The 15,069-nt window shown below is 35.3% G+C and overlaps 1 protein-coding gene across 12 annotated transcripts in view; it reads left to right on the top strand.

Moving 5' to 3' along the window:
* Window positions 1-15,069, top strand: part of LOC113070510 (complement receptor type 1) — a 47,158-nt gene that overhangs the window by 20,008 nt on the left and 12,081 nt on the right. For 9 of the 12 annotated variants that reach the window (XM_026243823.1, XM_026243824.1, XM_026243831.1 and 6 more), the window contains one exon: window positions 1,497-1,691. In XM_026243823.1, the coding sequence (XP_026099608.1) occupies window positions 1,497-1,691 (195 nt within the window). Of the gene's footprint in view, window positions 1-1,496; window positions 1,692-1,979; window positions 2,077-2,187; window positions 2,265-2,396; window positions 2,580-15,069 lie in introns of all 12 variants that reach the window. The other 3 variants (XM_026243822.1, XM_026243821.1, XM_026243820.1) reach the window with 3 other exon arrangements.

Below are 15,069 nucleotides of genomic sequence, written 5' to 3'. Positions count from 1 at the left end.
GAGGTGACTGGAATTTAAATTCTTTACCATTTCTGGGTATCAACATCTCCTTTGAATCACATACTTTGAATTACTATCACCCACCTCCTTAAAATTAATTTTGTAGTTGTTTAACGACCCCCAGGTCCAACAGGTTACTTCTTGGAGGAGTTTTGTTCTTCTCAAACTTCCCTGAATATGGTACTCCTCTGGTTATGCTTGGAGATTTCAATGTCCACCTAAATAAACCTCAGGCTGCTTGCTTCGTTGAATCTCAAGTGAGTGTTAACTGTGGCTACTCACAAATCAGGTAACAAACTGGACCTTATGCAGACCTCGAATCACTTCATCCTCACTCTTAACCTCAACACGGTACAGTACTCCTCCTGACCCAACTACTACTCCTCCACATACTTGACCTTGGCAATCTGATGTTCTCCAGGAGCATCGTTCTAATCTCAGGGCTGCTGAGAGGGTGTGGTGCAAATCAAAAAATCCTCTTCCTTCTCTGCTAAAGTATCCACTGCTTAAAGGACATACTACCACAACAAAATGAAGAATTTGTCTAACTCTTGCATGCTTTTTAAAACATCTTCCCTCCTGTGTCCTCCTCTCCCTCCTTCGTCAACTCTAATGGTGTAAGAGACTCTCATGCTGCACCCAAAAACTCTAAAATGCTGCCTTCGGGGGCAGAATTCTAAGGCAGGAAGGCACCAAGGTACGTAAGTTAGGAATTTTACTATCAAGATAGCCGTTGTCCGTCGGTCAGAGTGGTGACATTTTGTCTTACGAACTTACGAACCGTTTTTTTCAACCGGTTTATTGAATCGAACCCTCTGAAAGAACCGGTTCGTAGAAAAGAATCGAACTTCCCATCACTTGTCGTAATGAGCATGTATCGCTCACTAGAAGTCGCTAAATGAACAGCTGCTGCACGCAGGTTTTTTTGTTTCAACGGAGGATCAGTTGCCCTATTGGTTAAAATCCCCAAACTTTATACTTAAATATTAAATTAATAAATGACATCAAAACAGGGGCGGATGCGTTATGATGTGGTGGCCTGCTGTGGGCCAGAAAGTCCAGGGCCACTTTTTGGTCCAAGTCCGCCCCTGCTTATAGGCTTATATTTTATTTTACTTAAAGGGATAGTTCACCAAAACCACATAATCAACGAGTAATAAATTAACATATTTTTTTGTTGAAAAATAAAAGTTCTGAGACTTTTCCTGTTATACAAGCATCTTTTCTGGTATCTTTTTCCCATTTTAATTTATGTTGCCACAGTGTTTTTTTGTTTTCAAATGTCATATGGTGAAGGAACTGTTCACACTGTTCTCAGCTTGCTCATGGAATAAAGCTAAGAATGAAAAATTGCCATTGCATTATTTTATATTGTTATATATAATATACTCCATCATGGTTATCTATCTGTTGGTATTTGAATCTTAAACATATCATTTTATATATGGTAAAGTATATGTAACTGTAAAGTATATGTTTTGCATTTATTTCCACAGCGGAATGCACACAGCCTTCTTTTGCATCAAGAAATGTCATTTTAACAGCAGAGTATCTCTCGACTCAAAGATTCTCAGATGGATCCACTGTAACATTTGAGTGCATGACTGGACACAGGCCAGTTAACTCAGGAGCATCTAAATCAGTTACCTGTCAGGGAACCCAGTGGACAAATCTGGAACTCAGTTGCACAAGTATGTACTGACATTAAATATGTTAAGTACCCCACATCTGTACATTTCTCTAAATTGCCTTGTGTCTAATTGAGATATGTGAAAGGATGTATATTATAGGTCAACAAGTCATCTCACATTTGTTTTGCCACTGACAGCAGGAAGCTTCACAGTATCACACATTTCCTCTTAAAATCAATCCCTGTATCACATAATAAAGCAACACTAATGATTATTTTATTACAGATTACAGTATTTAGAGAGCACTAATTCTAAATCAGTCAATATCTTGAATACTGTACATTACAGGAAAATCCTGTGGAAGCCTTCAGGATATTGTTAATGGGAGATATGAAATGACTGGAAATTTATTTGGTGACACTGCTAAACCAGTTTGTAATAAAGGGTAAGTGAAAGTCACTTTCTTTGTGCTGGATTAAGTGTGTTTTAAACCATATAGAATTTAGATTGTGAGCTGTGTTTGAGTATTTGGTAAGAGGAGAATCATTGTTTTCAGATACATGCTAGCGAGTAAAGAAACAACAAGAACATGCAGAGATCAGGGATGGGATGGCCGAGATCCTGTCTGTGAACGTATGTCAATTCTTACATTTCAATCAAATATGATATTGAAGAGCACAAATCAATTTCCAATTTGTATTAAAAGAGGATTAATTAAAAAAAAATTATAAATACCTCTTCATTTGGATATGTTTTTCTCTTTAGCGGTGAAATGTTCACCACCTCCAGTTATAGAACATGGGTATCTTGAAGATGAGCCTTTGGAGAGTTATGCTTATTCAGATGCAGTCACCTATACATGCAACCCAGGACTTAATCTTATTGGTCAATCCACACTTCATTGTTCTGAGGATGGAACCTTTAAACCAGATCCACCGACATGTTTTGGTAAGTTATAGTTCAAATGGCAGTCAAGAGATTAAGAAAAATAATCACTTGTGGGTTGATTCCGGTTAATTAATAAAATACTTAATGATTAATACTCTTCTTTTGCAATACATTTTCCAGATGGGTGTCCCTACACCTTAAAGTCGCCTTAACACCAAATGTCAGGCACCTCCAATAATAGAAAAATAACTTAAACAAGATTTGCTTGTGCTTTTGCTACTTTGATTGAAGTGGTGTTTGGTAACATGCTGTATTGCATGCCTTGTCATCGTTTCATGCACTTTCTTGGCCCTTTGTTGCGTTCAGTAAAGCACGTTCCGTAAAGCATGTTCAGCTGAATTCAGTATTTCAGTATTTAAAAAAGCATTAGTTGCAGCAGCCCTCGTGTGAAGCAATTCCCTAGTAGTAATTAAACGCACTAGTAATGCACTAGTCCCTCTGTTAAGACAAGTGCGTTCATTAGAAATCCTTAGATCACTGATACACTATTTTCTTTTCCTATTTTTTTTTGGGGGGGGGGGGGGGGGGGGTTGCCAGTCTGCAGTAAACATAACAGATTTTATTACATCTGACACTAGTCGCAACCTAATGGCCTGACAGACAGAGGACAGTGTTACACCTGCAGCCCTCTCCAATCATTTCTCTTTTTCCCACACCCCCATCTGACTGGAAGAGGTGACTGGAATTTAAATTCTTTACCATTTCTGGGTATCAACATCTCCTTTGAATCACATACTTTGAATTACTATCACCCACCTCCTTAAAATTAATTTTGTAGTTGTTTAACGACCCCCAGGTCCAACAGGTTACTTCTTGGAGGAGTTTTGTTCTTCTCAAACTTCCCTGAATATGGTACTCCTCTGGTTATGCTTGGAGATTTCAATGTCCACCTAAATAAACCTCAGGCTGCTTGCTTCGTTGAATCTCAAGTGAGTGTTAACTGTGGCTACTCACAAATCAGGTAACAAACTGGACCTTATGCAGATCTCGAATCACTTCATCCTCACTCTTAACCTCAACACGGTACAGTACTCCTCCTGACCCAACTACTACTCCTCCACATACTTGACCTTGGCAATCTGATGTTCTCCAGGAGCATCGTTCTAATCTCAGGGCTGCTGAGAGGGTGTGGTGCAAATCAAAAAATCCTCTTCCTTCTCTGCTAAAGTATCCACTGCTTAAAGGACATACTACCACAACAAAATGAAGAATTTGTCTAACTCTTGCATGCTTTTTAAAACATCTTCCCTCCTGTGTCCTCCTCTCCCTCCTTCGTCAACTCTAATGGTGTAAGAGACTCTCATGCTGCACCCAAAAACTCTAAAATGCTGCCTTCGGGGGCAGAATTCTAAGGCAGGAAGGCACCAAGGTACGTTCAAATCCAAATTCTACTTTACTTCCCGTCTCCAGAGGTACCTTCTTCTGAATGAATTTTGAAGTCAGCATGTATCCTTCGCTGTATTTGGTAACCCACAATCCTGTGTGTTCTGTGACTAACCTTTTGCACTATTGATGTTAGTTCTAGCGAGAAATCAGTAATATAATAATTAAATATTCATTAAGTTATTACATTCTTATCTAATATTCTATTTTGTTGTAGATCATTTAACTGTTAAGCTGCCTCAGAAGTCTGTCCGAAATCAATTTCATGAGGTGCCTTTGTGCAAAAACACTGCCTGCAAAGTCATTGCCATGAGGTAGCGAGGCAGCAAGTCAGCTACCTAAGTTATTGGATAAAGTCTCAGTCAACACATCTGACTACTTACCTGTCTTGACATACCCCTAGATGTTCTGTTGCGCCTTTACTTCATTTGATCACCTGCAAGAGACAATCTTCTGTTACCCTCAGCTAAGAGACTTCAATCCCTACTTCCTCAGATTTCTCACCCTCAGAATATTGCCTTTCATCCTTGTGCCCGTTTGTCAAACCTGTTGCTTTGAGAACTTACTTCTGTGTTTCTGGCCTGTTTGCTGACATGCCTAATGACTTTGCCTCATTCTTCATTAATAAAATTACAATTATCAGTGCACAAAAGATCAAACACATCTTGCCAGCAAACATACTCGCTCACATCTTTCTCTCCAGAAGCCTACAAATTCATCCTTTCCTTGATCTTATGGTTCGAATCGTACCTCTCAGATAGGTCCTTCAATCTATCTTGGCGAGTTCTCCATGTCACAACATCTAACTATTGGGGTGCCTCAGGGCTCAGTTCTTGAATCACTTCTCTGTCTTTATGGCATCATTAGGTTCTGTCATTCAGAAACATGTTTTTTCATATCACTGTGCTATGCTGATGACACTCAACTCTACCTCTCATTCCATCTTGAAGATCCAATGCCAATGATAGCTGCTCAGATCTCAGCATATCTAATAGACATTTCTTGTTGGAAGAAGAATCATCACCTTCAACTCAGCCTTGTGGAGACAGATCTGCTCGTGATTGCAGTCAACCTTAAATTTCATCACAATTTCTCCATACAGCTGCCCCATCAACCATAAAACCTTCCAGGACATGCTCTTTATATCCCTTAATATCTCTGTGTTAGCTTTTATTGTTTTGAACAAATACTGAAAACTTGTATAACAGGCATTGCCATCTTATGATGAATCACGTGTTTTTCTCATCTGCAAGTCACTTTGGAAATGGAAATATAACTGGCTTATTTTATATTATGTGGAACTTTGAATGTGATAAACATTTATAGTAGCATTGTGTTAGATTATTGTTGTAGTGTATTTGATCTTTTGTGCATTTAGCATTACAAAGTGTAGAATTAAGGAGCAGTGCATAGAGTTTTAAATTACATAAAGTTCTAATTATGCATAATGTCTTAACATGGCATGGCAAAAGTATATTTTATGCTATCTGAGAGCACTTACATGACATTAAATACTGTATCTCCCTCTTTATAAGCTTCGTTGTGAGATGGGATATTCCTTGGAAAACAAAGGTAAGTTCAAAGCATTCTTGAATCCAACACTATTCATACTGTACAATCTTAAAGAATTATCTGTAAATGAATTAAGATATATAAAATTAAAAATTTTAACCAACTCCTGAAGTAAAAAATAATCCTAAATTAAAATTTACCCAGAATGCTGCAATGTTACAGACATTTAAGATTGTAGTTTCATGGTAACAAATTAGTTCATTTAAATGCATACTGTATAAACATTTTACTTGGTAGCATTAAATAATTTAAAAGTGTTAATGTTACCTTAATTGTTAGCTTTTAGACATATACTGAGTAGATATACAGTTTTATGGATGTTAGAGATCCCTATTTATGAGTGTCATTTAAGCCCACAACTGTGCCCTGACCTGGCTATATGTTTGACTATATAAATGTCTGCAGACAATGACAAATTATTATGGTGTCATCTACACTTCTCATATAAACTTCTTTTTTTTCTGTGAGTAACAAAACAAAACTTATTTACTGATTATCTTGCCTACCATTCTTGAGTCAAATCCTGTTCAAACTTCCAAACATTGGACACTGGATAAACTGCATTTGTGTTTTGTTTATCATGAAGCTAATGGAGGAGCCTTTACCATGAAGCTGGATTAGCTGGCTGGCCAGGTAAATTTCAGATTAGTTTGCACCAATCCTGGGTTTTAGGTACCACTGAAGTGGCTTTGCTTTTAGCGGCATTCATTGCCATAGTAACTTAAACTCCATGGCTAACCTGCTCCGGGGCAGGTTATGTTCTGGGTTAGAGAGCTGAAACTGAAGTTGGACCAATCAGATGTGAGAGAAGTGACTCATGTCTGACACAAAGTCACTCCAGTTTATCTTGATCTAAATTAAAGGTCAATAATGCTAAAAAAAAAGAAAAATAGAAGTCTGGCTTTAATGATAATTACTGAGCCTTTTTATGATTTATGTAATTATTGTGATTCATATTATTATTATAATAATTATTATTATTTATCTTTTACACACAAGCAATTTTATTTTAACAGTTATTATAAATTGTTTATTTGACCTTAGATGTTCGAGTCTCTATCATTATATTTTCAAATGTATCAACTAATCACTGCACTGATAGAGCAAGATTTTTTTTTTTTTTGTCCTCCTTCATTTTTCATATAACGTTAAAATTTTTCATATTCTTCAATCTCTTAACCTTTAGCAAAACCTTTACGTTTTTAATCTCGCTGGGTCTCTCAAGAGAAGTAAATCAAACTTGCTTTGTGTGCAAGCCTCGTGATTGGCTGTTTGCCAGTGATGTCACACATTCATGTGCACATTCATTTGAACGCAGGTTCAAAGCCTGAGTTGACAAAGAAAGTTGATGAACAGCATCATGGTACCAACAAAGCCGGATTGTAGAGGTTTGGTTTTGTCAACTCAAAACTAATCCTTTAACTCTGAATTTGTTCAGCTACCATCATGGTACAGGCCACTGCTGTTTGCCTGTGACATATTTGTGTAGTGAGTCAACAGGAAATTTTGTGATGGGTAGGAATCATTTACACCACTTCTAGGTCTTTCTCAATGGTAACTGATTGTTGTGAAACATTCAGGTTTTTTTTATGATTGCCTTACATTCATGTTGCATTGGATAAGTTGAGTCATCCTCCACCGATGCCACATATCTGCTGCTTTGGTGTTATCTTTACTGCACCAAATTTGAACAGACTGAAGCCAATATTTTCAATGAGTGGCCTATACCTAACAATTTTATGGCTTTAAGAGACTACTTTGTGGTAATACTTTTTTTTATTTTCTTTTGTTCTTTTGGAAGTTTGAAAATCTACCTGTTTGTTTTAGTGTATAAAAAAATTACATTTCCAAGTTAATATAAATTATTCATTTTGCTTATTTTATTCATTTTCAGGCATGAGAACAACCCTGCATGAAGTCTTCATGGAGAAAATCTGTGACAATTTTTTTTTCTGCTTCTTCCAAATATATAGCCTACTGTTCATTTATGCATATATATCACAGAACATGGGGTGACATTAGCACACTTGACATAATGAACAAGTGCATTTATTACTGTAATGTTTTAACCATTTAATAACATTACAAGCAATATTGTGTATACCTGGGAGTTGACCAAGGATTTGCCCCATGACATGAATATGTGTATTCTTTTAGGCCAAAGAATAGGCCAAGCACTTGTGTTGTTCACTTATTGATCTTCATCAAATTGATAGTTTCTAAGCCAAGGCTTCTGATTTGTCAATACAATGCTTAAATCCACAATATTTTCACAGCTATGAGCCACAAGAATTGTATTTAATGGATCTGCTTAATAAAACAGTAATTGTTAAGGCACTCTACAATTCTTGTATTCATTCTGACAACACAGTTTCAGTAATACTCAAAAATCTGTTTTAATAACAGTAAAAGTTCCTTATTAACTTCTTCGTTTTTATTTTTATTATTATAAGTTTAGATTTCATATTAGATTCGATATATTATAAAAGTTTTTATTACAAGAAAGTTTATCATTATTTGCTGTTAAGTCATCATAACGTTATAAACATTTATTATTACGTTTCTCGTTATTATAAATCATATTCTATTTTGAAACGCGGCGGAAGATCAACATTGTTCTATCAGGAATGGAAGCGGCGCACCCTCTTATAACGTCACATTGTATAGCCCTCCTTTCTTAGACGGAAATTGGGAAACTAGCAACAAAAAATAAAGTGTTCCTCTCCACCCTCAGTAATCCGTTCCTGGAAGTTATACTGGTTTTTATATGCTTTAGTTTGAATCGATCATCGAACACCGAAAGACCTTCTAAATCAGCTGAAGGTAAGACTGATTAAAACACTGAATTTTCGCTTCTCTGTGTAACACTTATAGTACAACAAGGCCCTCGCCATTATTATGAGATATATCACAAAAAAGGAAAGAAAGAAAAAAGATATGACTACGAAATTCTATTTTATATGAAAGTATTTGTTATTTCACAAATTATATTAGGCTTTTGGGGTTAGATTAGGGTTTCTGTTGTGACTATTAAATTAACATACGAGGAAGCGCAGTAACCATTACGCCCTTCCTTTCTTGTTACTAACTTACTTTCGTTAATCGTAACGAATAGCCTTATGACATTAAGCTTTGTTGATTAGCTAAAACGATTTTATGCACTCGTTTTAAGCATGTTGTCAAGTAATGTGGCATGTTTTTCATTTAAACCACATCTTGAGTGTTATGCTAGCGGCTAACCGGTTTGGCTAATGGGAATCTTTCCTGTATTTTTTTTTTTTTTTTTTTTGCGCACTTAACGTGTTGACGTCTTAGTTATTCAAAAGTACATGTTTTAAAAGTGCATTTCTTTACGCTAAGATGTCTTTATATTTATCAGTAACGAAAACAAAACCATTGGCCTTGTTTGGAGCTTGTAATCCACCGACATAAACAAGATGGGATGTAAGGTGCTGTGTCCCAGTGTTGCTCTTCTGGCTTATCTTATGATCTGTCAACATATCCGAGGTGAGTATACGTGTGTAAAGAATTTGAACTACTATTAATGACAACTAACCTTACAATTTTGTGGCCGTTGGTCTAAGTTATGCCATAGTGCTTTAGCTTTAAGATATCATACTAGTGTTTAAAAATGAACCTTCATCAGATAACGTTACACAGAAAAAGAAACTGTAAAATGTACATTTACAGTCTCCTGCTCCATGACACATAAATAAGGTTGCCAGATCTTACTAGGGCAAAACCCCCATATTAAGCTACTTAAGGTTTTTGTTCTTCCAGTAAACAATTTAATATTGCCTACACCCCATGACGTTTTCAGTGTATTGTGGGAGTAACTTCCACAGAAGTGTAAGCAGTCGGATACTACCAATAAACTTGTTTAATGGTTAGCTCTAATAATGCCACATATAAACAACACATGGTACAATGGCGGAAGATGGATATGGGTATATTTTAAATATGTAAAATGAGATGCTTAGTCCATTACAGTGAGATATTTTAATTAAATCAGGATAGAATACCTATTTTTTCATGTTTTTACAGTGGGAAAACAACATAATCTGAAGGACTGAACACAGAGAACTTAACAGAGGTCTTGAAACAGATATTCTTGTGATATCTGTGTCCTGTTAGATAAAAATTTAGAATGACGGAAAATGTACATTTCGTTCGTCAGTCTGACAAATAAGGATTATTTGTTGTGCATCCTCAAAATCTGCAATCATTTGTTTTTAGTCTATTTGAGTGACACTTGGCAAAACCAGACGTGCCGCCCATATTTTATTAAAATGCAGTACGTTCCTTTAGACGGGTGGATAACATATTTCCCTCCTAAGAATTGTGTAGTGCTGTAATATAATATAAGGAAAGTACACTTGGTGAGTTCATTCTCTGAGCAAACTGTAGAGTAGTGTATAGTGTACAAGCTGAATGTTGACACTAGCAACTAACAGTGCTTTGAAAACAGAAAGGTTTTATCTTAAAGCTTTGTAATCATAATCAGGGGCCTCAACATGCTGCTACTGTACACAGAAATAACCGAAAAATGGTACTGGAAAACATGGTACATAAACATGAATTCCATTGCTTCAATCATGAAATGGATGCATGAACTCAAAATAAATGTTGGCTTTTATACACTGTAAAATAAAAATTTTTGAAATAATTTTGGAAACTGACAATTAAATATTGACTAAACAAATTGCTTTCAAATAATTATCCCCAAACAAAAAGATGCATTGGGGTAATTATAGCTTATGGTCTAAAGGTAAAATTAAAAAAATAGATTCACTGAACATATTAAATTGTGTTCAGCCAATTCATCAAGAAAAATTGAAATATCTGTGTTTGCCGAACAAGCCTTGCGGAGAAAAAAAACTGCATGCCAGAAAGGCGCATGCACCTCATAGAAACGGTTGGTATAGTGGATTCAAATGTATCTGCGCGGGAGAGTGAGAAGACTAAGGAGTCGATGCTGAAGTACGACGACAGAAGTTCAGACATCATTTCAAAACAGATTTTTCTTCATTTAAGTTATGGTGAGTACTGAAATATGTATTTATTAAGTCTTGTTTATGTTAAACCGAATGCAGGTCTCAATGTTTCAACATAAAACCGTAAAACATGGGCATTAATGTTACACTACCATTACACTAGCATTGGGTAAGGTTAAACGAATTAACGACTCTCCGAATGTTTTACTTGAGGACATAGTATATTGTAATGTCTGAAAAATGACGGACAAGGGAAGCTCTATTTCCGAACTTTTAATCAGAATGAAGTCTATGAGATGAACACTGTCCTCCGAACTGTTCTCCGAACTTACTTTGTTAACCCCATCACTGCCGGTGCAAAACAAACCGCAATTTCACAACTATGAAGAGTCTGTGTGCTACAATATTTTCCATAGCCTACATAACATTGTATTTTGCAGAATAACAGTGAATTCACACCTTGGTTTCATGATAGCCTTTTATAAACTAATTTAGCATGATACTAATATCTCATTTACTATTTATTGAACTAAATAATTTTGTCAAACTATATTGGGATTATGTTAAATGTATGAGACACTAGCTATTAATTATGTTTCTTGACTGAATACATTTTGTAAGTGTAAGCATTCATCTGTATTTAATTTTTACAATGAAGACTAACCAGTGTTATTTTACATCAGATTACTTTGATTTATGTAGTTTTTCTTAATTCTCATCTTATTACTGACTTTTTTTTATGAAAATTAATTTTTTTTTTTGTACATTGTCAATTATATTTCTTAGAAGTCTGTATCAGCTGGTCACACTATATATTTTAAAGTGGGAACTTTTTAATATTTTATTAAATAGCAAGAATATGGGGAATGAAGATGTTCTGTATTGTTCTGGATTTATACACTGTCAGTATTAATATTGCTATTTTATGCTTTTTACAGAGTTCAGAGGCATTGGAGCATCACAAAATTGGAATGAACATGGCAATTCTTGAAGTGGTGAGCAGCAACAGTTCCATTTCAAGATCCCTCTCTGATGTGGTAAATGTTGCAATTGTCCTTGAAGAGGAAGTTGTCCTGGAAAACATGGAAGGCTTTGTGAGTGCATTCACTGTCCTTTTTGGCATGCTCTACGCACTTAACATGGAGTACAACAAGGACTTAAGATATACTTTTGAATACATTAAGGGGCCGTTCACATATCGCGTCTTTTGCACGCTCAAGTTCATTATTTCCAATGTAGGCGTGCGGTATGCAAATCCATTTATCCTTTGCTGAAATTTCCGCGTCTTCATGCAGAGAGCACGTCATGGTTGCTTAGCAAAGGCAGACGCCTCAGGGGCGCAACTGCCCGAGCGCTTTGGAAAGAAGGAGAAAACGATGCGCCTGGCATTTTCCACGCGTTTTTAGGCGCGATATGTGAACGCCCCCTAAGAAGGTCTTTTTGAACATGGGAACTGAGTGCAGCAAAAAAGTGCAAACTCTGATGAGCAAATTATTGGAAAACTAAGTGAAATTTCACATTACAGGAGAAGTACCCTTAAGCTCAAAGTACCTTTTGTGAGAATGTTTTTTGCTGATTTCTATATATCTGTAAATGTGTTTACATGCTTAATATTTGATGAGTAAGATGCAGTTTCATGAGCTCATATTAAGATGAAATTACACTAAACACAACCCTGAAGTAATTTTTTACTTCAGACTTTTGCAGCGATTCAAATATTTGTAAATGTTTTACACAAATTCAAGTAAATTTACACTGAATATTTAAAGTAACCCTCTCCTGTTACTTGCATTTTATGTTGTGTTGACGTTTTTGCACTTTAGCAAATATTAACATAATATTTTAAATTATTTAACTGTTTAATATTGTTAGTGCAGTTTCATACATGTATTACCTAAATACCAAAATGTCAGTGAAATTTCTCTAAACACTGATAATACATGTTTTTAAAATAATTGTGGTTTTGTTAATATAAGATCTAAGGTCTAATGAGTTTTGTGTATCTTGGAATCCTGAATTGAAATGCATGATTTTTATCTACTATGGTCCACTGTGCAGAAATGTTTAATGTATTTACCATTTAAGGTATTTTCACAATACTGTTGTAGATTTAATAAAATGTATTAAATAAAATGTGGCAGTATGGCTTGAGTGTTTAATATATATATGTTTTTTTTCTTTTGGGGCAACGGGGAATAAACAATACCATGAAGTTGCTTTACTAATATAAATTTACCAAAATACATTTTTAGTTTAGGTAAAACTAAAAAGGAATGCTACTACAATTTAAAATGTATAATTGGGCCAATAACATGGGTTGGTAAACGAAGTTCTTTTCAATTGTTTTAACGAATTATTTCTCATTGAGCCAATGTTAACAGACTATTGCTACAATTGATAAAATTACATTTACAGAATTTCACTTGGGCCAATTGAAAATTTTAGATGTGACCAGTCACTAGAAAATTTTGAGTTGGGAAGATTATAATTTTTTTTTACAATGTATGAGTCTGCAACAATATACTCGGGCTGTTCATTGATGCCCTTGTAATGCCTTCAGGACCGATTTAATCATGACCTTAGCCAGCAGATGTGTTTTTTGTCCCTAGTGCATATTTATGTAACCTTGATACATTTTGCATTGATAACAATGGTAAAACTGTATGAAAACAACTTCAGCACATGATTTGTTCAGTTGTAGTCAGCACCAGTGTGTGTAGCTTTGGACATTGTTGTGTTTTTACCCAAACATTACTTAGCTAAACTTGACAACTGACAATTGAGCTAAACTTGACAACATTTGGGCTTTATTTAAAAGAGGTAGGAGGGTGGATGATAAAATATGAGCAACAAATGAAATAAAAACTGTTCTCATACTTTAATTAGCTTATACCATTTTGAGCATTGAGATTTAATTTCTACCAAATATAAGCATAGAACTATGAAGTTATTTTTGATTCAAAACAACTGAACACCTGTGGCAGTGCGATTTGTAGTTGTAGAGAAAAGCCACACATGTGTATCAGTAAATTTGAAGTCACAGAGAGAAATGTTTTAAGAGTTGCAAACCTGTAGACTTTTTTTCTCTCCCACAAACACAACACAACAGTTACACCTTCTCAAATTCTTCATTGCAGGTGCACAAATCCTATTCTACAAATCACACATTTAGAAACTCGTACGCTCACATTTTTGAAACGATTGCTGCAGTGAATGTGGTGCAAAACGCATTTACACACCCCAATGGCTTGCCACTCTTCTTTAATTGTTTCTTTATCCTGCAGTCAAAGTGATCCCACTCACTGATAAAAATAAATAAAATAGCAATAAAATAAAAATAAAATAACAAAATCAAAAGTGTCTTTTCTATATTAAGCACACAACTATTATTTTATAGCAATGATCTAACATTATGGATAAACTATTTGACATTAAAAACAATGTGAATATGATACCATGCAGAGCACAACTAACACACAAGACCTACCTCTGGAAAAGGGACATCCATAATAAATCTGATCTGGTCACTGTGGGTGTGTGTAGGTGTGCCGTCCAGAATTGAAGTTATCTGAGTGTATATAACATCAATTCGCTCCTGATCTTCAATGAACAATATTGATGGAACACTTGGAAAAAGTTTCAAGCCACTTTGATGTTCTTTTTTTTCTTTTTTTTTGTCCATTGATGATGGACTGTGGTTAGTTAAGTTTGAGTCAGACAGAACATCTGACTCAATCAAGTACTTTTGCCTCTCGAAATAAATTGACCCATCTTTTGAATTGATATCACTTGATATTTAATTGATCAATCTTTTATAAATAATAAATGTTGCATCATTACACAATACAATCAACAACAATAACTTTAGCAGATTATTTAACATACCTCATACATATCGCTTCAAGAAGGTCTGCTGCTATCATACATATATATATATATATATATATATATATATATATATATATATATATATATATATATATATATATATGGTCTGATGTTCTTATATATGACTGGGCTCATATACTAATATACACTATATCCCCCTACTGGACGCATGAGGAACAACAGGGGCGTAAAACTGCTTGGGGCGTAAATCTACCGGCTCAGTAGCTCTTCTGATTAGCTGAAATTCTGTAATTTCTAAATAGTCCCGCCCACTACCTCTACAGATGCACAAATCACTTTTGAACCAAATATCTCGGTGCAAAAGGGAGAGCGCGAAACTTGTCACTTGAAAGCGAAAAACAGTGTTTGAAATTCATCACTGCAGATTCAAGCAGATGTAGTTATGTACTTTGTGTTTGTGTTAGAAAAATATACAAGACATTTCTGAGAAAATATTCTACAAGTGAGCAACTCTCATTTAATGAATTCACGCTACAGGTTTGCAACTCTTAAAACATTTCTCTCTGTGACTTCAAATTTACTGATACACATGTGTGGCTTTTCTCTACAACTACAAATCGCACTGCCACAGGTGTTCAGTTGTTTTGAATCAAAAATAACTTCATATAGAACGGAGCAGAAGTTGTATTAAC

The sequence above is a fragment of the Carassius auratus genome, unplaced genomic scaffold (assembly GCF_003368295.1).
Source record: "Carassius auratus strain Wakin unplaced genomic scaffold, ASM336829v1 scaf_tig00004557, whole genome shotgun sequence".
In the NCBI taxonomy this organism is placed as follows: domain Eukaryota; kingdom Metazoa; phylum Chordata; class Actinopteri; order Cypriniformes; family Cyprinidae; genus Carassius; species Carassius auratus.
The sequence above is the reverse complement of the archived record's forward strand: the minus strand, read 5'-3'. Positions and strand labels throughout refer to the sequence as shown.